Source organism: Metarhizium acridum (assembly GCF_019434415.1).
Source record: "Metarhizium acridum strain ARSEF 324 chromosome Unknown scaffold_31, whole genome shotgun sequence".
NCBI lineage: Eukaryota > Fungi > Ascomycota > Sordariomycetes > Hypocreales > Clavicipitaceae > Metarhizium > Metarhizium acridum.
Window position 1 is genome coordinate 494,462 of NW_027094018.1, and position 21,455 is coordinate 515,916.

At 40.6% G+C, this 21,455-nt stretch overlaps 4 protein-coding genes across 5 annotated transcripts; 1 reads left to right on the plus strand and 3 right to left on the minus strand.

Annotated features, from left to right (window-relative positions):
- Positions 1–4: 4 nt before the first annotated feature.
- Positions 5–2,624, minus strand: J3458_005000 (uncharacterized protein). Its single transcript, XM_007808948.2, has 4 exons — positions 1,508–2,624; positions 1,160–1,435; positions 961–1,097; positions 5–903 (listed from the first exon to the last, which is right to left on the minus strand). Exons 1-4 carry the CDS (start codon positions 1,913–1,915, stop codon positions 663–665), a joined length of 1,062 nt encoding a protein of 353 aa, XP_007807139.1. The 5' UTR covers positions 1,916–2,624; the 3' UTR covers positions 5–662.
- Positions 2,625–3,529: 905 nt separating this feature from the next.
- Positions 3,530–5,916, minus strand: J3458_005001 (uncharacterized protein). Its single transcript, XM_066118552.1, has 4 exons — positions 5,116–5,916; positions 4,623–4,679; positions 4,455–4,554; positions 3,530–4,393 (listed from the first exon to the last, which is right to left on the minus strand). The coding sequence occupies exons 1-4, from the start codon at positions 5,196–5,198 to the stop codon at positions 4,142–4,144; spliced, it is 492 nt and encodes a 163-aa protein (XP_065976072.1). The 5' UTR covers positions 5,199–5,916; the 3' UTR covers positions 3,530–4,141.
- Positions 5,917–6,099: 183 nt separating this feature from the next.
- On the plus strand, positions 6,100–9,057 carry ARE2_1 (Sterol O-acyltransferase 2 (Sterol-ester synthase 2)). 2 transcript variants are annotated; one of them, XM_066118553.1, is made up of 7 exons: positions 6,100–7,222; positions 7,285–7,406; positions 7,462–8,113; positions 8,168–8,286; positions 8,359–8,455; positions 8,539–8,756; positions 8,814–9,057. In XM_066118553.1, the coding sequence occupies exons 1-7, from the start codon at positions 6,523–6,525 to the stop codon at positions 8,931–8,933; spliced, it is 2,028 nt and encodes a 675-aa protein (XP_065976073.1). In that variant the 5' UTR covers positions 6,100–6,522; the 3' UTR covers positions 8,934–9,057. The 2 variants fall into 2 exon arrangements, with proteins under 2 accessions (XP_065976073.1, XP_007807141.2); XM_007808950.2 differs by having other exon boundaries at positions 6,128–7,222; positions 7,462–8,286.
- On the minus strand, positions 9,058–11,369 carry fim1_1 (fimbrin). Its single transcript, XM_066118554.1, has 3 exons — positions 10,357–11,369; positions 9,225–10,297; positions 9,058–9,161 (listed from the first exon to the last, which is right to left on the minus strand). The coding sequence occupies exons 1-3, from the start codon at positions 10,770–10,772 to the stop codon at positions 9,130–9,132; spliced, it is 1,521 nt and encodes a 506-aa protein (XP_065976074.1). The 5' UTR covers positions 10,773–11,369; the 3' UTR covers positions 9,058–9,129.
- Between the last annotated feature and the right edge of the window lie 10,086 nt (positions 11,370–21,455).

Sequence of the window (21,455 nt, forward strand, 5' to 3'; positions counted from 1 at the left end):
GATGCTGGACGCTATCTGGGTGGATGTTAATACAGCATACCGCTAATAGGAGCTGTCTACAACTCGTGTCAAATCAACCTACAGAGTTCGTCTTTCTTTGGCTGCGTGAGCAGAGGATTGGTTGAAAAGATGGACTCCCATTCTCGTCACTGTCCTTGAGCGTCACCCGAATACACATGAAATTAACGGTCAGCATTTGTCAATGCCATCGCATGAGCAGGTTGCTCGTCTATTCCAGGCTCCGTCTATCCATGCCGGATTCTGCCCGTACTCGCGCACACCCCCTGCTATCATGGTTTCCCTTACGGGCCTTCGGTCTAGATATCTAGATCGAGTCTGAGTCTTGATTTTTTCTCAGCCGCAAATAGCCATCTTTATCCCCCATGTGATTCCACCCATGATCCCAGCAGCTTTTCTTTCTAACGTGAAACATCCGCCCAAACAAAATGCTAGCTTAACAAAAGGGTTGGGGTCAAAAAGTGTGAATATACTGAACAAAGTAAACAACCAAAATAATAAGAATTTGGACAATGTAGGGGTCAAAGCAAGATGGGATGGTGGAAATAAAAGAGAAAATATATATGTATGAGACCGCACCCATGTGAATGCATTTCCTATGTTGGTTTGTCTTCGTTCTCCAAAGGTTTAGTTTGTACATGGTATTACAAGGCCTGTTGGCTAACTTCCGGTTTTAGGCCAGTCAGGAAGTCGCGTGTCATTTCGAAACTCAGCCAGCTCGAGGCCATGCTGGGAGCAACCTTGAGTAAGTTGGGCACGATGCCTTTGTAGAGGCCGCGGAGGCCTTCTTGGCCCACAATGACTCGGATGGCGTCGAATACTCCCTTGTATTGGTACCCCATGCCAGACATAGTGTTGATTTGGAAACGTCGTCGGAGGACGTCACTGATTGGGTTAGCTACGCAGTGTCACCTATAATACAGCGCATTGGGTTCGACGTACAATGGATAGGTGAATGTTTGAGCAACAGCTCCGGAAATGGCACCTGCCAATAGTTTTCTTGATGCGCTGGGATTTTGTTCCCCATCATAGGTTAAGTATTTTCTGACAGATTCATAGACCATGAAGTTTAGACCGACCTTCACACACCTGTTTAGTGCTCTGTATGCGACAAGTTTTGGAAGTTGGTGCAAGTACGTACATATGGAGCAACACCAGCAACAGTCGGGATAATGCCACGATATAACGCCGTCATACCGCCCTCGGTCCTGTACATCTGAGCCATTGTGGTCCACATGCCAGGCATATGTGCAGGTTTTGCTCCCAACTCTGCAAAGCTGGCCGTCTGAATAGAAAGTCTCGTTCGAACGATATCGAGGGGGTATGTGAAAAAGACGGAGGTAATGCCGGCGATACCACCACATACCAGACGGGTAAAGGGAGCCAGTTCTTGTCCTGGATACGACTCGAAGATATTCTGCCGCCCCGAAACATGTTAGCTTTCACCGACTTTGTCCATTTATCCCCCATAGCCACCATAACTGCTTACCCGTTTATAAAAGTTGTAACTGCTAAATTGCACAGCAGAATAAGGCACGATACGAATGCAATTCGTCCCATTGCCGCGCATGAAGCCCCTCCATCCCTCCTCTTTCCACATCTTTGCCAGCGCTTGCCCAACAGACAACTTGTAAGCATCCCGTCCTACACTCTGCACTTGCAACAGGATTTTTAACCGCTCAAGCGGCGAGACGACTGTTCTCGAAACGGCACCGGCAATGCCGCCCGCGCAAAATGCTGCGACAACAGGCTGTGAGATCTTTTCCTTGAACCCGATGAATCGATCAGGAGCAGGGACGGCCTGAGGTCGGGCAAGACCGGTATCGGAAGGCTGCATCTGGGGGTTCAGCGGAGCTGGTGACGGCGATTGCAATTGAGATCCCTTCACCGCAGACATTGTGTGACACAGGCGATGGCCAAGGAATGACCCTTGAGAAGAAAATCGAAAGCGGTTGCAAAATCGAGTTGTTGTCAAACCCAATTGGGTATCACAGACCCTTCCCCAAATCACTGAGCCTGAATCCCCCGTGTCGCCTGGCAAGCTGGCATCGACTGTGATCAAGGGAAGGGGAACGCTTCCGAGGCGATGTATTTCCGTTTGGTCAAGATCCCAGATGGGTCACGTTTCGGAGGGAGCGACGACGGCAGAGCTTGGACAGTCGAGCGCTGCGAGGACGAGGTGAAATAGCAGCAGAAAACCGGTCGCTATGATCCTGAAGTCGAGGGCATCGAGAGCATGCTATGAATTTCGAGGAGTGCGAGCCGCGTTGTTGAAGTTTTCTGCCGTGGGTAGGTAGGGTGGAGAGTGCTAGAAGCGGGTGTCGTCAAGTGTGTTGGTTCTCGCGAGCGGTGGATATCGGAGTACAGCTACTTTTGATTCCGCGGACGGGGTACCGATGCGCCAATGCTGCGATGCTGGTGGCGATGAAATGTCCGGGTTGAAGCTCTGCAGACTACGTTGCAAAGGAACCCTGTCGTCGTGCTTGGGCGCAGGTATGGTGATGAAGAATACCGAGGGCAAGTCGACGGGGGAAAAGAATGGGAAGAGTCACCCGAGGCGTTGTCGGGAAGGGAGGGCCAGGAGGGAGGCTGAGGGATTGGCGGGCGTGAGCACTAGGCTTGGCCGATTACACTTCCAGCGGCTATGTTGCGTGCTCGTGGCCATTAGTGGACATTTACGGGCCAGCAAGGCCCTGTGATGGGGCCAGCTCAGCAACCAGACCGCATTGCACAGGTGCACATGTGCGCTGGAGCGCCCGGGTGCCGCTGGAAGTGGACCCCGGTCAGCCAGCACCAGTTGACCTCAAGTGCTCGCATCTGTGCCAATATGTCTGAGCCTCACGGTCAAAGCCAACACTCAAGACAATGCGTGTCTTCAAATGGGGCACAAACGAGCTAGTTGACGCACTGTTGACATGTCAGCAACTTTGAAAGCCTGTGCCAGCTTTAGAAACGATCCACAGGGCTGTCATCACGATGAGCAAAGGGCCTGGACCAGTCACGGACTCAGCTTGTGCCAGCCAGCCGGCCAGCCAGCATCAGCCAAACCTGCATCTCCCCAGCCCCAGCAGTTTCGATGTTATCTTTGGTATCAACTAAATTAAAGCCATTAGCATCGCTGCGAAATAATCAAAACCAATGCTCCAAGGCCCGGAAGCACCGCGTCTGTCAACACTTCTATACTCTGTCCATTCGCTTCATTTTTATACGTCCGTCATTCCAATGGAGCTTTGTGCCAGCACCAACGTCTGTCCCGGCCGACACCCGTCATTTCGGCCAGTACGTACGGACTGGTAGTTGTCCATCTCAGTTTCAGACGAGGCCGTGATTGCTGAGACCACATTCCAAACTTACCTGTACTTCCATTTTACAACCACCCATCACACTGTCGTAAATGCGAGCAAACCAGCTTTCAACCGCCGCAACGATAGATAAGTTGATCTCCAGCGGACGCAATCAACTACTGCATCGTAGTACACCATTTGTATCCATCACAGATTATTTGTTGTAGTCTGGTCAATTAAATTCAATGTCAAGTATAAGCCTATCCGTACAAATCACTTTCTAACTAGCCTGAGATGTGCTTTCGAGCCTCGGCCTTGTCCCTACATTTTTTTTTAAGTCGAACAAGCATCCTGTGGGCGGCATTACCAGTATGACACTGCTCGCCGAGTTTTCTACGACGCTATATTTCCGTCTCGATCGACCGACTGGAAACTAGAACAATACAGAACCATGAGTGAGGAAAAACGGGGAAATGGATAACAATCGTGTCGCGGTGCGCAGACATCGGGAGATAAAGGATGCCATCAAATTACCCGACAAAATAGCTCCAATCATGGCGCCAGACTGATTGTTACCAAGCTGTTTCTGTCTACTCAGCCACATCAAGATCGTCGTCGCGAGCAGGAGGAGGGCTGTCGTCGCCTACGTCGAGTCAGCTTCTGGTCCATTGCCGTGAGGGCAACTCGCCATCGTTTGCACTTACCTTTTCTGTCATCGCCGTTGGTCCCATTTTCTCGGCGGTCACGATCATCACGGTCGTCCTTAGCATCACGATCGCGGTCGCTGCAGGGCAAGATTTAGCCACTCGAGCTTCATGCCTCGATGACGTACTTGGGACTTACCGAGTATCAGGGCTGCGAGAGCGGTCGCGATCCCGACGGCTGTCGCGGTCGTAGTCGCGGTCACGGTCACGGCGGTCATCCTTGCGCGGAGAGTAGTCTCGCGTGCTCCGTCGAGGAGACGGGGACCGGCCACGACGAGGAGATCGGCCGCCGCCACTGCCACTGCCGCTGCCGCCACCACCACCGCGACGGTCACGGTCACGACCTGACTCAAATCGCCATGATGCTGAAGGAGGAGTTCTGGCCCACTGCGCAGTGTTAGACAAAAATCCTGTATTTGTTCGCAGGTAATCACGACGGAGAACGTACCTCAATTTTCAGGATATCGTCACGACCGATACGCTTGTTATGCATCTCATAGTAAGCATCATCGGCGTCCCGTCGATCCTCGTACTCGACGAAGGCGAAGCTGGCGCAAAAGGTTAGTATATGTGCCGTGGTAGAAAAAAAAAATTAAGAGTACCGTGTCAAACTTACAGTCGGCTAGATGAAGACCGCGGAGCTGGAATATCGCAACGAACTAGACGTCCATAGCTAAAGTAACATCTTGTCAGTATTTTCATCAGTAGAACAACGTACGTTTGGTACTCTAGTTGATAAATTCAATATCGAGTTTGGCCACCGAGGGCTGATATCAGAAAACGTATCACTTGCACGCGCCGAGGTGCAGGCTAAAAATCGACCCGAACGAAGAGCGCTTCTCGAGGCGAGCTAGCATACCGACGACCGACGTGAAAGAGGTGGGAGAGAGCATGGGGAGGGACAAGTTGGGGCGGGTAGGCGGTTGCGACGAAGACGAAGGCACGACGAGACGACGGGGGCTGATCTGGAGCGACACCGAGCCTAGGCAAGAGGACAGGATGCCGGGAGGATCTATCTCTCGTCGGCGAGACAGGACGGGGTGGTGGGCGGAGAGGCGAGGTACGGAGGACGGCAACGAAGGCGAAGAGCGTGAGCGTGGTTGACATACCGTTCGAACTCGTAGGCGAGATCGCGAGCGCGGGTGCCGTGGCTGAAGCCGGTAACGTAAAGGGTGTTGCCGCCGCGAGACATGATTGCTGGGTGCTGCGGTTGAGGAGAGTTGGGAGAGCGGGCTATGGATCTAGAGCTAATATTGCAGGACTGACGGAACAGTTCTGGACAATGCGCCAACTGGGGAAGAAGAAGTTGATGAGGATGTAACCGCTGGTGAGGCTGGCAGGTTGGATGGTTCAGCCGTGGTTGGCGGAGTGGTGAAGCAGAGTATCAGTGTCGACTAGATTGGCTGTAAAGTTTTGCCTGCTGATGTAATCATTGAGGCGAAAAGTGGAGACGTGTCGCCTGACTGGTTGCCGAGTCTTGCAACGGTAGCCCGTCAACCCGTCAAGTTGATGTCATCGGGGGGCGTTGTCAAGCACATGGCAGGAAATATGAAAAAATAAAGGTTCACGGCAGTATAAATTTCGTAATTCGCAGCTGACAATTCATAATGTAGGATGTCGATCCATATAACTCTTCTGTTGAAATACAGGAACCATTTACGGGTTGTGATTTGCTGCCCGGCTTTTTGAGAATAACCGCTCGCGGCCAACCCGGACATGATCCACAGAAATATCGAAGTACATCAAAGTACCTCCCAAGTTGAGAGTACCGGCGATGCGTAAACCTGCAGCATTGAATCATGACTTACACAGACTGGCCCAGAGAGGGCGGACAATGCAACAGTCCGACGGACACGAATAATCCACAGCGCGAGTGTGGATTGTTCTCGCGGGGATTATGAACAATCGGGGGCTAGGTTAGGTTCGGGATCGTGCAGAGCTTTAAGCTAGCGCTCTATCAGTTGTTATTTTGGCTGTCGACTTGTCAAGTTCACGGGTTGCTCGGATCTCAAGCTCCAGCTCGGACACCGCAGAATACCACAACTTCCGACTGCCGACTGCACATGTTGAAACTAGGCACTAGATCATGAGACCTTGTATCATCACAGTTTTTCCATTCCTTCCGAATGGAATACAAAGATAAAGACAGCTGTTGCCACGAAGACCGCAACACTGCTCGTGCCATTTAGACGGCGCATTTAACGACATAACTTCAGAAGAAGAGTGCCTACACAACTTAGCCTTTGAAACATCCCGCACCTTCCGCACCACGGCAATGTCCTACAAGACATAAGCCAAGACAGCTGCCGACATTGACATCGGAATAAACGGCAGGCACGACCTTGCAGGTGGGCTCAAGTTGCCTGGCATTACCACCACGCACTCAACAGTGAAACCACACGCCCCTTTTGATCTTTCTGGCCTCCAATGCTTAGGTTGCACTGGTGCAAAATCGAACTTTGCACACAGTCGCCTTTCTCTGTCATCTTTTTTTACCCCCGACGCCGAAGATCCTGATGAGGATTGGCGCTATGCACAGTACCATGACGCAGACTCCAGATGAGCGGGCTCTCAGCGCCCCGCCCACGCGGCATGTGGATGCTGTCAACGGCGGCCCCCCAGATCACCATCCTCGCCAGGCACAACCAAGGTCTCTCGGCGAAGCTCTGCGCGAGGCCGGCATCTCGCTGGAAAGCTCCGGACCCGCTTCTGAAACACCCAGCGAAGAAGATTACGATGAAAATGTGCGCCCAGCATATGCCATCGGGGGCCAGGACCAACAACATCAGCATCAGCAACAGCAGCAGCAGCAACTATTGCAGAGGAGAAAGACTGAGAGGCGTATAAGCAAAAAGGAGCTTCTCTCTGGTCAAGTTGACTCAACCACAGTTCGCGATGACTCGGGCAGAATCAGAATATATCCTGCAAACGACAAGGCCCTCCAAGAGCTGCTTCGACGTACTTCGGAAACCGCTAAACATCCAGACAAGGCAGCTAAACAGAAGCGCAAGTTCCGTGACCATTTTTTTACTCACCAGTTTTCGGCCTTTGATCCCCATAATTCGGCCGCGGCAAATAGTCCTTTTCATGGCTTCTATACTCTCTTTTGGCTGGCTGTGGCCCTGTTTGTCCTGAAGATTTCCGTGAATAACTGGAGAGCGTATGGCACTCCATTGGGGTCAAACGAGATTATGAAGACCATGTTTCATCGGGATGGTAGGGCAAGCAAGCAAAGCGTTTTTAACAAACTTGTTATTTTTGCTAACTAGGCTTGGCAGTAATTGTGCTCCTGCTTTCGGATGGAATCATGTGTGGGCTCACCGGTGTAAGCTGGCTCATCCAGAAATTGGTATACCACCGCGTGGTCGATTGGGATCGAAGCGGGTGGATTGTACAAAACGTACGGCCTCACTAGTACAAATACCGAGGCTACATCAACTAACTCAAAGCGGCAGATCTGGCAGACCCTCTTCATCACCGGCATCATTGCTTGGACCCATGTCCGTGACTGGCCGTGGACTCATACTGTCTTTTTCGTGCTACATGGCATTGTCATGCTTATGAAGCAGCACTCTTATGCCTTTTACAACGGACATCTCTCGACAGTCTATTTGGAACGCCTGTTTCTCCTCTCTAAATTGAAGCAGCTCGATCATGTTCATCCATCCGAGGAGCCATCATCTGCTGTGCCACAGGTGTCTAGCTTATCAACCGACCACCTCAGAGCCCCTCCAACCGCCATGGAACGCCGCCATTCTCTCTCACAAATACCTAAAACGGAAGAGACAGACATTGACAGGATTGCAAAGGTAATTGCATCGCGTGAACCTCTGAACGACGAACAAATCGCAGTATTTGAACGAATCATCAAGTGGGAAGTGGATGCATTGGCAGACGAGCTCAGAGGAACGGCCAGTGATCCAAACAAGGCATATCCGAACAACCTGACATTCTTGGGTCATTACGAATGGATACCCCTGCCGACGCTGGTCTACGAACTGGAATACCCGCGCTCTCAAGGAATTAGTTGGAAATATGTTGCCGAAAAGCTGGTCGCCATGGTTGGGGTGCTTTTTGTGATGAACCAGGTGGCACAGTACTCCATATGTAAAGCGTCCCCCCTTTTCTTGCCAACTCTCGACAAGGCTAATCCCTGTACAGATCCGGTGGTAATGAAGACGGTGCAGATGAAGGAGAATGGACTACCACTGGCCGCTCGATTTCGAGAATTTCCCCTGCTTTTGCTTGATCTCATTTTCCCATTTATGATGGAGTATCTGGTACGCCCTTCTCTATAATGATCTGTTGCATACTTGTCCGTCATCTCCGTGTTCGTGACTAATACCTAACAGCTTGTCTGGTATCTCATCTGGGAAACCATTCTCAACGTCCTTGCCGAACTCACGTACTTTGCTGACCGTAGTTTCTATGACGCCTGGTGGAATAGCGGTATGTTTGCATCTATTCCTCTATGTGCATGAACACCCCATCTCGACCCATTTTGAAGCCCGGAAGCCAGCTAACGGGTACAGTATCCTGGGACCAATTCGCACGCGACTGGAATCGTCCCGTACACGTCTTCCTCCTTCGCCACGTCTACCACTCGTCCATATCGTCTATGAAAGTAAACAAACATACTGCCACGCTGATAACCTTTTTCTTGTCCGCATGCATCCATGAGCTCGTCATGTGGTGCTTGTTCAATAAATTGAGGGGGTACTTGCTTGTTTTGCAAATGTGTCAGCTACCGGTACGTATTGGCTTTGTCTTGTTTCAATTCCGGTTGCAAAGCTAATATAAGCTACAGTTGGTCCGACTAAGTCGTACAACATGGTTAAAAGGTCGGAAAACGCTGGGAAATCTAATTTTTTGGTTGGGTATATTCACAGGTCCAAGTCTGTTGTGCAGCTTGTATCTAATCTTGTAAAACTTGATTTGGAGCATTCATTGGGTATGGACAACAAATGAAAGGCGCTTTTTTTTTCCGGAGGGGAGAGGTCTTGGGCAATGATAGTACAGAACATGTAAGAAATTGAACTGGTGCATAATATATGTAATTTCACCTAAGCTGCGCTTTTTCTCTCAGACACATCCCACGCTCGTCGTAGCCCGATAAATCACATCTACAACTTTTCATGTGTCGCCATCAAAGAGGCTGCTTGCTATTAGCCAAGATCCAAGTGTCTCGGGTTTCACGGGGAGGAAATTCTCAACTTACCAACAAAAGAAGTCACCAATTTATAGCGAACTTGGCAAATATCCTCCGGAACTAACCAAATAGTCGCTCCCATTTTTCTGGCAATGCTGATGCTCAACTTGGCATTCATGTAGGCCCTCTCATCATTGTCGCCGGCCGTAACAAGTTCGTCATCAACGTAGTTGCTATCCATGCCCTTCAGCACATTCAGGAGGAATACACCGGATGAGATGGATCGGTCCTTGAAGCTGCGTATGGATGACGTATGGCCGCCCTTGTGAGCCATCTTGTTGGCCCAGTCGACCATGATCTCGTCCGTCATTTCCTTTTTCCCAAGCTTCTGAGCGAGCGAGGCTAGCGTTACGTTGATGTCCTTGCGCATAAGCTGCCACACGAATCCCAAGGTAAGTGTTCTATCGCCTCTTGTAATATTGGAGCCTTCGGTGTTTTGGAGGCTCATGCCATGCCTTTTACCAATATCAATCACTTGATTTGTATTCTGGAGAGCCTGGAAAAGCTCCATATCAAGAATTCTCTCCAGATGTTCGCTTTCGGACTCCTCATCGTCGGGGTTGACAATTTGTGGACTGTTGTTTTTGGTGGGGTCGTTGTCGAGGGATCTTGGTTTGCGCACACCACGCCAAAACACGCTGCCTTTGATAATCTTGTCGAAGGCTTGGAGCAGGACATATCCGTTGCCAATATCATTAAAGAAGGAGACCACAGGGGGCCGCACATCAAGACTGTTGAGCCAGAGGGTGAAGACGCGGGCTTCGCGGTCGCCTTCAGCATCGAAATCTTCCACTTTGACCTTTACCTTTTCTTCGTCTGTGATGGGTTCGAGAGCAGGGTGGTTGTTGAAGAGGTTAGCGACGAAGGCGAGGTTGAGTTTGGAGTTACCGCCAACAAGAGATTTTGGTGTCAAGAATTTGCGGCAGCCGAGTTTGTCAGCTTCCTGAAGGACTTGTTCGGCGCGTTGAAGATTGTCTCGTATCTCGAGGGGCGCGCGCGTGCAGCCGTAATCGCGGCCGATTTGGCTGAGGAGGACGGTATAATTTTCGCCATCTTTGATGTCATCTGAAAAGTTGCTGACGCTGCAGAGATAGGAATTAGAGGACTCCTAAGTTGAGATACATGTTAGGCATGGACAAACCTTCTGGGCCAGTTAGCGGCCTTGAGGTGATAATTAAACCATCGCAAGAGGATCTGCTCGGGGGGCAGACGGAGGAACTTCTCGAGCTCCTCGCCTTTTCTCAAGAGGCGGTACAGTTCAGGGTGGAGTTTGATGTCGATTTTACTCAAAAGTCCGCGTCGAATGATCTGCCAGATGAGACCGAGGATGAGATGCTCACGGACCTCGATGATGTCTCCAGCACCAATATTGACGACGGAACAGCCAATACCCTTGGCTGATTCAATGACAAGGTTGTTGTTCTCAGTCATCTGGAACGCATTGAGAGTCTTGGTCTTGCGGCCAGCTATGTTGAGGATTCGTTCGTCGATGGTGTCAGGCACACTATCGTTGATCAGCTTGGCCAGGACCAAGCCATCCTTGCACTCGTCGAACATTTGGAAGGTATCGGTGGGGAAGGGAAGCCGGCTGCCAATATCAGCGTCACCATCCAGCACGGCGTTTATGTGGCGAGTGAACTCGGTTCTTTCATCCTCATCGATGGTGTGGGTGACGTTTGCGCTAGACCCTTGAACCTGAATCTTGCCGCCGACGCTGCTCTTGGATACATGACTTTGTCCGCGCCCGCCAGTGCGTTGAGCTACAACGCCGCCGGGGCTCGCTGGCTGCGGGCCAGTGGATAGTCGCTTCTGAGCCGGCGAGGAGTCGCGAAGTTTGGTAATGAGCTGGAGCTTGCGATTAGCAAAGATTGCAGAAAGGCGGGATAGAACCAAAAGCACAGGAATTTGAGTGACTGTTGTGTGTAGGGATGGTAGACAAGACGCACTCCGAGGTAATCTTCAAGCTCTACACGTCGCGAAGAGTCCAGCTCAACTTCCCTGAGAGCCTGTCGCACCACATCATATGGCTGATTCTCACTCTGCTGAGTGGCCTTGATGGCGGTAGCTTCGTCCAAGTAGCCCTTGCCGTCGATATCGAGACGCTGGAAGTTGCCAGAGAGCGAGGTAATTTCATCTGCTAACTGGGGGAATTTTCTGGACTCAGCATTGACGGCGATCAGCAAAGCGCATGAGCATACGATGGTGGAGATAAACAACAGGTTTGGTAAAAAAAAACGCACTTTCGCAATTGGAGAACATTCATGGTGGGGGTTGAGCTGAGGGGTTGCGATGGCCAACCCACGGAATACGCGGAGGGAGAAAGAAGCTTGCAGTCTGTCACAAGCTGAGTAAAGATGCGAGGGTTGCGACGGCTTGGGTTTTGGGGGTAGGCCTGTTATTATTTTGAGAATGTGGGGAGGAGGGGAGAGGATGGCGGAGGATGACGAGGCAGGCGAAGATGGCGTGGTGACGATGGGCGGAGGAAGGCTTCGAATGCCTGAAAGACACAAAGACTGCTTGCTCATCAGTTATGCGCAGGAGCTGCGCAAGCGGGGCATGATGTAAGTAGTAAGTTACTACTGGCACAACATGGCCCCACTTGCAGGTACTTTCGTGCCTTGATCTTGTCAAGGTCGGTTTTGGCATCAAAGCCCGTGGTTCGCCCTTTCGACCCTGTCAGGGCCTGGGCCTTGGCAGGCGACGGAGGCTATCCCTTTGAATGTGTTAAGGTCCATTTTTCGTACCGGGCAGGGGTTCTGGCCAATGAGAAAAACCGTGTTAAACGATACAAAGTCTCACTAAGAAGTAATGTGATAGTGTAAGCACCAGTAATATTTACAAAGAGCTACATCTTCCTATCGTGGCAGATATGATTACGGAAGAAGTACCTGTTAGGTATCGCAGAAAAGTGGGTCCAATACCTCACTTGGACCTCAACACACTCAAAGGGATGCAATGAATGGCAGGGCCAGAGACTGGCCCAGGCAGAAGCGAACATTTTGACGCACCGAATGCATTGCTGCAGCCTCATGCCTTGCGTCAGCGGTAACATGACGAGGTTGCACGTTTGCTTGCACCCTATTGATGCCAAGGGGTAACTGATATTTTAGTCGGAATCATTATGCCCACCAACTACTATAAGATCATAGCTCTGCTCCCACCAGCCAGCTATGACATCCAAACCAGGTGCTTCATAGTCGCCCCAGAGAAGCTCAAGGCTGGTAATTTGCTGCAGGAAACGAGGGTATATTAATTTGGGCAGGTGAAGCAGCAGGTCCAAGCTGGAAATATGACATGTGCTGTTCGAGAAGAGAGCCTCGAGACCCTCGGCGCAAGCACTGCGACATGACAGGAGCCAACCCATGATGCCAATGAAGCACGAGTCGCTCCCAATGCCTTGCTTCGTTCCTGTATCGCACCAGCAGACGGTGTCTTTGATACATTCATCGTCACGTAGCCCAATCGTGCGAGCAAGGTTCCACTAGTTGTCCTCGCGCTCTGCGGCCGTCCACTCTGCGCGTCGGTGGCATACGCAACCAAACCATTGCCAGCGCCGCGGCTGACATGTGTCCGGGACTAGTCTGATTCCGAGGTCACAGTGTCGAGCGTTGTCTGGCGAGCTGCTGGTTGAAGCTGCGAGACTCGGTCGTCTTACCAGCGGGTGGCCAAAGTCAGGTCAATGTGGATGATGCAGTAGCCGAACGCTTTGGCAAGAATAATCCGACGGATTTCCAAAGGCAGACGATGAAACAAGCCGTATTCTGTTCCCGAGACGGTCAGCTTTTCAAAAATGCCATCCTCCGCTGTGAGAATGGAAGTGGAAGAATTGGAATGGGTCGCAGCTGTATAGCTGGACGCGGCGATTGACGGCGACTGGGTTTTGTCTTTTTGCGGAACGCCCTGCGGAGTAACTCGTGGAACACCTTACAGATGGCGTGGCAGCGAAGACACGACAAAAACACGGGGTGATGGAAATAAATACCGGGCTTGTACGACCGTTTATGGGTGTCTTGGGGGCTGTTATGGAGAAAAGTGGATTAAGTCACGTTACATGGTGAAATGAGGGGTAATATTACTGGGAACACTTTAGGTAAAAATAAGGAAGAAGAATAATAATTAATATAATTAATGCCTTAAATTATTATATAGTTTTAATAATAAGATTAAGATTATTATAATTTTAATGCCTTTTTTTATTTCTTTCTTAACTGTTAGGATAAACCTAGGATATGGGACGATTAGGTAAGGAATTAGGAAAGAACTCTATTCTTAGGCCTCTTAAATATATAAGACTAAAACTTATTTAAATTATTTAATATTTAAACTAATTCTTTTATACTTATTTATTAAGGGTTCTAGCCTTAATTTATGCTCGCTTCTCACGTAATAATACTTATAGAATTTAAACTAGAATTAGTGGGGATTCGTACCCTATTTTAGGATATAAGCGGACCTAATTCGGTCTCTCTTTACAGGTAACTTCGTGTACGCGTTATAATTATCTCTCTCTCTTAATATAATTATCCCTAATTATCGTTAATATAGGTAAGCTTTAAAGGTATATTATTCTCGTTAAAACCTAGTGGGAAAAAAAGTAATAATATTATTCTCTCTAGGTTCTTATAGTTTTATTTCTATTCTTATATTTTAAGGCGTTATTTTAGAGTCTTATACCTTTATCTTATTAGGTTATAATTGTTACCCTTAATTAATTAATTGTAACGTTTACCCTACTAATACGTATTACTCTTACTCGTTTTCGTTTTTAATAAAGCCCTTAATTAAGGTCTAGCATTTTTTAAGAAAGAGCTTTATAGGTTCTTTCCTTTATTTTAATAAGCGTAATTACCTTAAGAGTTAACTTATAAATTTAAGGTAAAGGTAATTATAAGTTTATTCTAGTATAAATTTTTAATCTTATCCCCTATTTTTTCCTTTCTTATTTTAGCCTTATCTCTCTTCTCTTTCTTCTTTAATAGCTTTATTCCTTATTATTTAAGTATAAATCCTTTTTTTAGCTCCCATTTATTTTATATTCTTATTATACTTAACTATTACCTACTATTTACGCCTATAATTCGTGTATATTCCCTAGCTTATAAACTATAATAATACTTATTAGGCTTAAAATTTAAATATACACTTAATATAATACTTTATTTACATTTTCTTCTAATATAATAAAGCGTTAACGTTATAAGTTATATTTTTAACTTAAAGTTATATTAACGTTATAGCTAATTAGTCGTTTTATTATTAAGTTAATAATAGTTTATTTAGGTGTATTAAACTAAAATATATTTTATTATAATTAATAAAACTTTAACGTGAAATATAGATATATATTTATTAATTTTAACCGTTTTTAGCTTAAATCTTACTACTATTATTATTAGGTTCCTTATATTAACTCTTATTACTCCTAGTTACGTTTTATTTTACCCTTTTAATTATTATATTTAAATACAACTATTTTAATTTATATAACGCGGTATACTATTAAGGGTCTTCTTATAATACCTTAACTTAGCTTTCTTTACGCTCTTTTTCGCCTTTCTTAATGCGTACTTTTACACTTAACTTTTACTTTAAATTACAGCTAATTTAAGTGTAAGTTACGTCTTTATACCCTTATACTTAGGAAAGCGCGTTTAGTTTAGCGGTAATACGTACTAATATTCCCCGCCTATTTTATAGGTATATATTTTCTAATAAGGTGAATTTAACCTAGTATTAGATTACCTTTTTAAATAGTTCTATTAAATAGGGTAAGTAGTTTATTATTATTCTCTTAAATTCTAATTTTAACGTAATTTTCTAAAGAATGTTATAATTATTATAAATACTATACTATTCTTTAAGCTATTAACTATTATACTTATAATTTTATTAGCTTAAACTTTAGCTTATAACCCCTTTAAAACTTCAACTAAATATAAGGCCTTAAAGGGGGATATTATTAAAGTATTTAATATTAAATTAAAACGGGTTTTCGCTTAAAAGACTTTACGTTAACTTAACTTTACGCCTATTAACGTTATTACCTAAGCTTAGACGATTTAAATAATAAGAGGTAAGTTTAGCTTACCTTATAAGAGCGGTAACGTAACGTTAAAGATTTAAGCTTACGTTAAAGCTTAATAGAAAGATTCTAATATACGTAGTAATAATTATACTATTATTATATAACCTAATACTTAGGTAAGTATTTGCTTAAAATTAACTTTAATTCTAACTTTACTCCCTTAACTAAAATTAAGCTACGTTATATCCGCTTTACTAAGAGGGTTAAGAATAATTATAATTATTATACCTTCTAGGAAGGTCTTTATATTCGCGTAAGTATTAAATTTAATTCCTTTTTAATTCTATTACTAATTAAAGATAAATGTTACGCGGCCTTATAGCTAGGGATTTATTTAACCTAATTTAAGTCTTAGAGTTTATTTAAGCTACCTTCTTAAAGAAACGGCTTACAGGTAATTTTAATTATAATTATAATATATATATAAAGATCTTTACCCTTTTACTCTAGCTTATATTTAAGTTTCTATTAACCTAAAAGGCTTATTAAAGTAATTATAGCTTATCTTTAAGTAATAAGTTATGTAATATTATAGGTGATTCTTAGGTTTACACTTTCTTAGAATTATTTTTAACTTAAATTATAAGGTCTTCTTATTTATATAAAGAAGGCTAATAAAATTAGGTTTAAATTAAAAAAGCAGTTTCTACTTTTAGCTAATATTATACGTATAAGATTTAAATTTAATTTCTCTAGGATTTTCTTATTAACCTTTCTTATTTTAAAGTGCTAAGTATTATTTTAAATATACCCTTAAGCGTATTTCCCGTCTTCTTTTTAAGGATATTTATTACCGCTCTTAGCATATTACTCTAGTGGATTTTTATAATAGCCTATTTCTATACTTAAAGGGGTTTAAAGGTATTAAAAAGGCTTAATAGGTTATAAAGACGTTCTTAATTAAGCTAAAATAAGATAGTATTACTAAGAGTTCTAAGAAAAAGAAGGCTTATAAGAGCGCTAGTTCTAATACTAAGGCCTAATTATCTAGTACCTAGTTTCTCCGTTTTAGGTCTAATATAACCTAAAATATTTAGCTTATTTTAAAGGGAAATAGGCTTTAATATTACACTTTTTACTTATATTATTTAGCTAGTTTAATTAGTATTTATTTCTCATGCTTTTTTAAGCTAACCTTTCTTTTAAGGTTCTTATGTAATTTCGTTTCTTTTTATAACTAAAAGTAACGTAATGTAATTACGTATAATATTAAGCGTATTTATAAGGTCTTTACTATTAAGCTATTAATTATACTCGTATAGCTATCCCTTTTACTTTATAAGGTAATATAATTAAGCTCCCTTTTAAATATAGTTCTTAATGCTTTTTACCTTTTATTTATTCTTATTATCTTCTAGCTTTAATATTAGAAGTGTTTTTAACTCGTTTATAGTGCCTTTATACTAGTACTATTATTCTAATAGGCTTACGTGAAAAACGTTATAGAGTTTCTTATATTAAGTTAAGAGTATTAAATAATATACTTACTATTTAACTTAATTAAGAATTTAAAAAGGGCTAATATACTTTAAAATTAGTTTATTCTTTTCGTGCTTAAATCTTATATTCTTAGTTTAAAGTAGCACTAGACTTTTATTTTAAAATTATATTAGTTTATATTTATTATTATAGTATTTTACTTAAAATACTATTACTTACTTTTAATATTCTTTTATTTTTTATCTTACTTAAAGCATTTTTTTAACTTAATTTCTTACTTCTAGCACCCTCTCTCCCGTAATATTAACCCTAATATTATAATATATATAAGGCTTAAATCTTATTAAAAGTTAATTTAATAAGGTATTAATTATTAAATTAATAGTATTATTACACGCGAATTATACCGTAGGTAATAGGAGCAGCTAATACAACTAGTTCTTTGTTATAAAAGCTTAAAGATAATATTCTAGTATTTAATTAGCGCGTTTCGTTTATTCGTTTATTTAAGGGTAATACGCGGTAAAGAGTTATCTTTAAATCTTTACTAAATAATATAAATCCAATTAAAAACAACTAGTAAATAAAGATCCTTTATTAGATATAATTCTAATAGAAATACTATAAGTGTATTTAACCTATTTATAGAATAGTATTATTAGTTTATTAGCTATAATTATATCTAATACTAGGTAAAATAGCGAGTACTTTATATAATAGTTTACTATTACTAGAATAGCATTAACGTTTTATTTATAATACTAGGTCTCTAATAATTCTATTATAAAGTCTATTAATAATTTAGCTTATAAGCCTTAAGAAATTAATAATAATTCTAGTTTACTATAAAGCTAGTACCTTCGCGCTATAATTCTTTAGTATATTATATAAGACTTCACGTAATCTTTTACATTTATATCTATATATATTTAGTAGAACTTTCTTTTTAATAGCTTAGCTATTCTTTTTATATTAAAGTGCCTAGTTAATAGGTTATTATAGTATAACCTAAGTAATTCTTAAATAATAGCCTTATTTAATAGAACCTATATACGTTATTAATATATTAAGATTCCTTAATTATTTAGGTGCTATTTATTAGTTAAATCTTAACTAAGATAAATTCTTATACATTTAGCTTTTATTTAAGAATCTCTTTTTTACGCATTTAAGATTATATCCCTTAAGAGCGTATTTACGTTCGTTTTATAAGGGTCTTCTCGTCTTATAGCGTCCCGAATTTTCTCCTAAAGTAAGAGTAATTATAATCTACCTCTTAGTTCTAGGTTAAATTAGCGGCTTAAAGGGGGTAAATTCCCTTATAAAGGTATCTTATTATACCCGTTAGATTCTATAAAGACTTACGAACTTTCTTTTAGTAAAGGCTTTTTATTACGTCTCTTTTAATTAAGTGCTTTATTTAAAAATAACGAATTATATTTTTATACTTAAATAAATCTAATAAGCGCTTTATTTACCTACGTTATCTTTATATAAATTCCTTTAAGAATTATAAAATCTTTACGCGGTCTCTTCGCGTAATTTAGCCGTCTTAATAGCGTATTAATAGGGTTTCTTTTTCTTACTTAATACTTAATTATAAAGTTAAAAGGGGTTAAGTATAAATACTATTAGAATTATTTCCCATTTAACTACTTATTACTTATAAACGTTTATAGGTTATAATAGTCTATTAAGACCTTAATTAACTCTATTATACCGTTTATATAATATTACTAATATTTAAATGCGTTCTTAATTACTAGTATCTTCTAATTAAGCGTGCTATAATAGGTCTTAATATCTTATAATTTTCGCGATTAAAAGGTAATAGGGTACTATTTTCTATTATCTTTAAATTACAATAAAATCGCCGCGATTATAAAGATTAATACATTTGTTTTAATTTAGGTTTACTAATTAAAATTAAAATGCTATAATAATAGGGCTTTTATAAAGGTATTCTTTAAGGCGTAAAACGCCTTAATTTCCTCTTAATTAAGTTCTATACTCTCTAGTTTTCGCTTGTTTTTACTCCCTTTTAATAAAGCTATTAATAAAGCTACTACGTAGAAGTATACTTTAATAAAGTGTTAATAGAAGTTATAAAACCCTAAGAATACTTATATATTATAGTAACTTTTAGGTTTTAGCTAAGATATAATAGTTTTAATTTAGGTGGGATTTATAGAGATCCCTTCTATTAATAAGATAAACCCTAGGAATTCCACTTAAGGTTAAACGAATTTACACTTAAATAATTTAGCGTATAACTTTACGTTTCTTATTCGTTTTAACACTTATACTAGGTGTTTTTTATATTTCTTCTTCGTCTTAAAGAATACTAAGATATTATTAAGGTATATAATATAAATAATATTATTTAAGCTTTATAGCGCTTAATTTATATAACTTTAAAATGTAGTGGGTACGTTAATTAACCTAAAAGGTATTACTAAGTATTTAAAATGCCTATACTATATTTAAAAAGCGGTTTTTTATTTATTTTCTTCCTTAATTTTAATTTAATAATAAGCTTTCTTAATATTTAGTTTTAAGAATACCTTAACTCCTTATATTTAATTTAATATCTTAGTAATTAAGGGGAGTAAATATTAGTTTTTAATACTAACTTTATTTAATCCCTAATAGTTTACGTAAAGGCAAAGTATCCCATTCTTTTTTAATATAAATAAAATTAATACCCCTACTAGGCTTTTAAAGTATTAAATTTAGCTTACCTTTAGGTTTTTATTTAAATAGTCTTATAATATTACTAGCTTCTTTAATAAAAGCAGGTATATAGGTTCGTATAAAGGCGATTCTTCTTTTACTAGGTTAATTATATAATTGGTTAAGTGGTATAATAGTAGTTCTTTTACCTTCTTATCTTTAAAAACGTTAGTATATTCCCGTAATACTAGTAGTAAAAGCGTTACTTTTAGAAAGGGTTTAATGCTATTTTCTTATAGTAATACTACCTCTTTTACTTTAAATATAATGAAAACGTATATGCAATTCTATACTTCCCTTTTAAACTTATATATTAAGATTACCTTACATTTACTCTTCTTTATATTATACTACTATTATTATAACCCTACGTTTATAGTAATATTCTTATTCTTAAGAGCTAGTATTTTAAGTAAGAGAAGATTCTCACTTATATTTAGTATTATATAATAGATTTAGGTGAACTTCCTTTATTTCCCTCGTAAATCTATAAGAGCTAAGAGTACCTCCTATACTTTTAGCTTTTATAAATAGATATTACTAGGCACTTTAAAGCTTAATAGAATCTTATTTAAGCGGTATAATTCTACACGCTATACTAAAGTAATATTAATTAAGTTTACTTTAACCCTAATATTTAGGGTTACTTTAACGAGTATTAATTTTTATTCTTAAATTATAGCTTATATTATAAGGCTAGCTTTTACTTAAATATAATCTTTATTAATTATAAACCAAGTATTATTTATAATTAGTTCTCTTTTTTTATAGTATTCTTCTCGTTTTCCCTCTTCTTATCTTAGGTTTTTATATTATTAATCTTTCCCCTCTTAGAGTATTTATTCTAAAGATATTTATTATTATTACACTTTTAATAAGTAAAATTCCTTTTCTCTTTACTATTAGTCTTCTTTTTATCTCTATTTTAAAATAAGTTTCAACGCGAAAAACGCCTTTAATTAGGTTTTAAAAACCTTTCTTAATTACTTTCTCTCTTAGAAAAAGAGTTTCTAAGGTTTCTTTAAAGCGCTTTAAAGGGTCTCTTATTTAGGTTCTTATCTTAAGGCCGCTTATTATTTTACTTACCTTCTATATTATCCTAAAAACGGGTAATAAGAGCTATAATTTTCTTTTAAGTTTCTAGTATACTTAATATATGCATTTTAATATAATTTTAAAGGTAAGGGTAAAGTTTTATAAAGAAGCTAAGTGCTTATTACGCCTTTAAAACGTAAGGGAAGTGCTTTTTTAATAAGTTTAAGTATACGTGAAAGTCTTAAGGAGATTAGTCTTCCCTTTAACGTGTACCTTTTAACTATTATACTATAATTACATTTTAATTAATAGAATCTTAGATAAGATTTAAGGTTTATACTTTAAATTTTTTCTAGTTAATATTTACGTTTAAATTACGCGCCTTTACTTTCTTAATATATTAGTCCTATTAAGAATAATATTCGTTTTTTATTTACGTAATTACATATAAGATTTAAAAGTAATCCTTCTTAAACTTTCTTAAGGCACCCTTAAAAGTATATTAAAGGTTATTTAGTTAATTATCTCTCTTTCTTTAGTTTATATTAAGGGATAACTTAAAGAGGTTCTTAATTTAAATCTCTAGACCTTAATCTTCTTCTAAGAAGAAGTCTTATTATTTTAAGAACCTCCCCTTATTATTTAGGGATAAGTCTTAGAGTAACTCTTACTCTTAAGCTTTAAGTTCTTAAATTCGCTTAAGTTTACGTAAGTGCTTCTTTAATTACGCCTCTCGCGTAATTATAGTAAAGTACTTAATAAGAGTTAAGAGGGTAAATAATTTACGTGTAAGGGATATAATAGGTATCTCTTCTTTTAATATATTACTATATAACGTATAGCTTTATCCTTAAGTTCTTACTATCTTTTTAAAGGTAATTATATAAAGAAGTTTTAGAAATTATTAAAATAAACCTAAAATATAAGATAATTAAGTAAGGAATTAA

Coding starts and splice junctions, on each gene's coding strand:
- fim1_1 (XM_066118554.1), bottom strand. CDS start 10,772: ATGTTCGACGAGTGCAAGGATGGCTTGGTCCTGGCCAAGCTGATCAAC. Junction 10,298..10,356: donor GCCGCTAACTGGCCCAGAAG/GTTTGTCCATGC, acceptor CTATCTCTGCAG/CGTCAGCAACTTTTCAGATG. Junction 9,162..9,224: donor ATTGGTGACTTCTTTTGTTG/GTAAGTTGAGAA, acceptor AATAGCAAGCAG/CCTCTTTGATGGCGACACAT.
- ARE2_1 (XM_007808950.2), top strand. CDS start 6,523: ATGAGGATTGGCGCTATGCACAGTACCATGACGCAGACTCCAGATGAG. Junction 7,223..7,284: donor GACCATGTTTCATCGGGATG/GTAGGGCAAGCA, acceptor TAGGCTTGGCAG/TAATTGTGCTCCTGCTTTCG. Junction 8,287..8,358: donor CATTTATGATGGAGTATCTG/GTACGCCCTTCT, acceptor AATACCTAACAG/CTTGTCTGGTATCTCATCTG.
- J3458_005000 (XM_007808948.2), bottom strand. CDS start 1,915: ATGTCTGCGGTGAAGGGATCTCAATTGCAATCGCCGTCACCAGCTCCG. Junction 1,436..1,507: donor GTTACAACTTTTATAAACGG/GTAAGCAGTTAT, acceptor TCGGGGCGGCAG/AATATCTTCGAGTCGTATCC. Junction 1,098..1,159: donor TTGCTGGTGTTGCTCCATAT/GTACGTACTTGC, acceptor AGGTGTGTGAAG/GTCGGTCTAAACTTCATGGT.
- J3458_005001 (XM_066118552.1), bottom strand. CDS start 5,198: ATGTCTCGCGGCGGCAACACCCTTTACGTTACCGGCTTCAGCCACGGC. Junction 4,555..4,622: donor CGGTCTTCATCTAGCCGACT/GTAAGTTTGACA, acceptor CTTTTGCGCCAG/CTTCGCCTTCGTCGAGTACG. Junction 4,394..4,454: donor ACGATATCCTGAAAATTGAG/GTACGTTCTCCG, acceptor AACACTGCGCAG/TGGGCCAGAACTCCTCCTTC.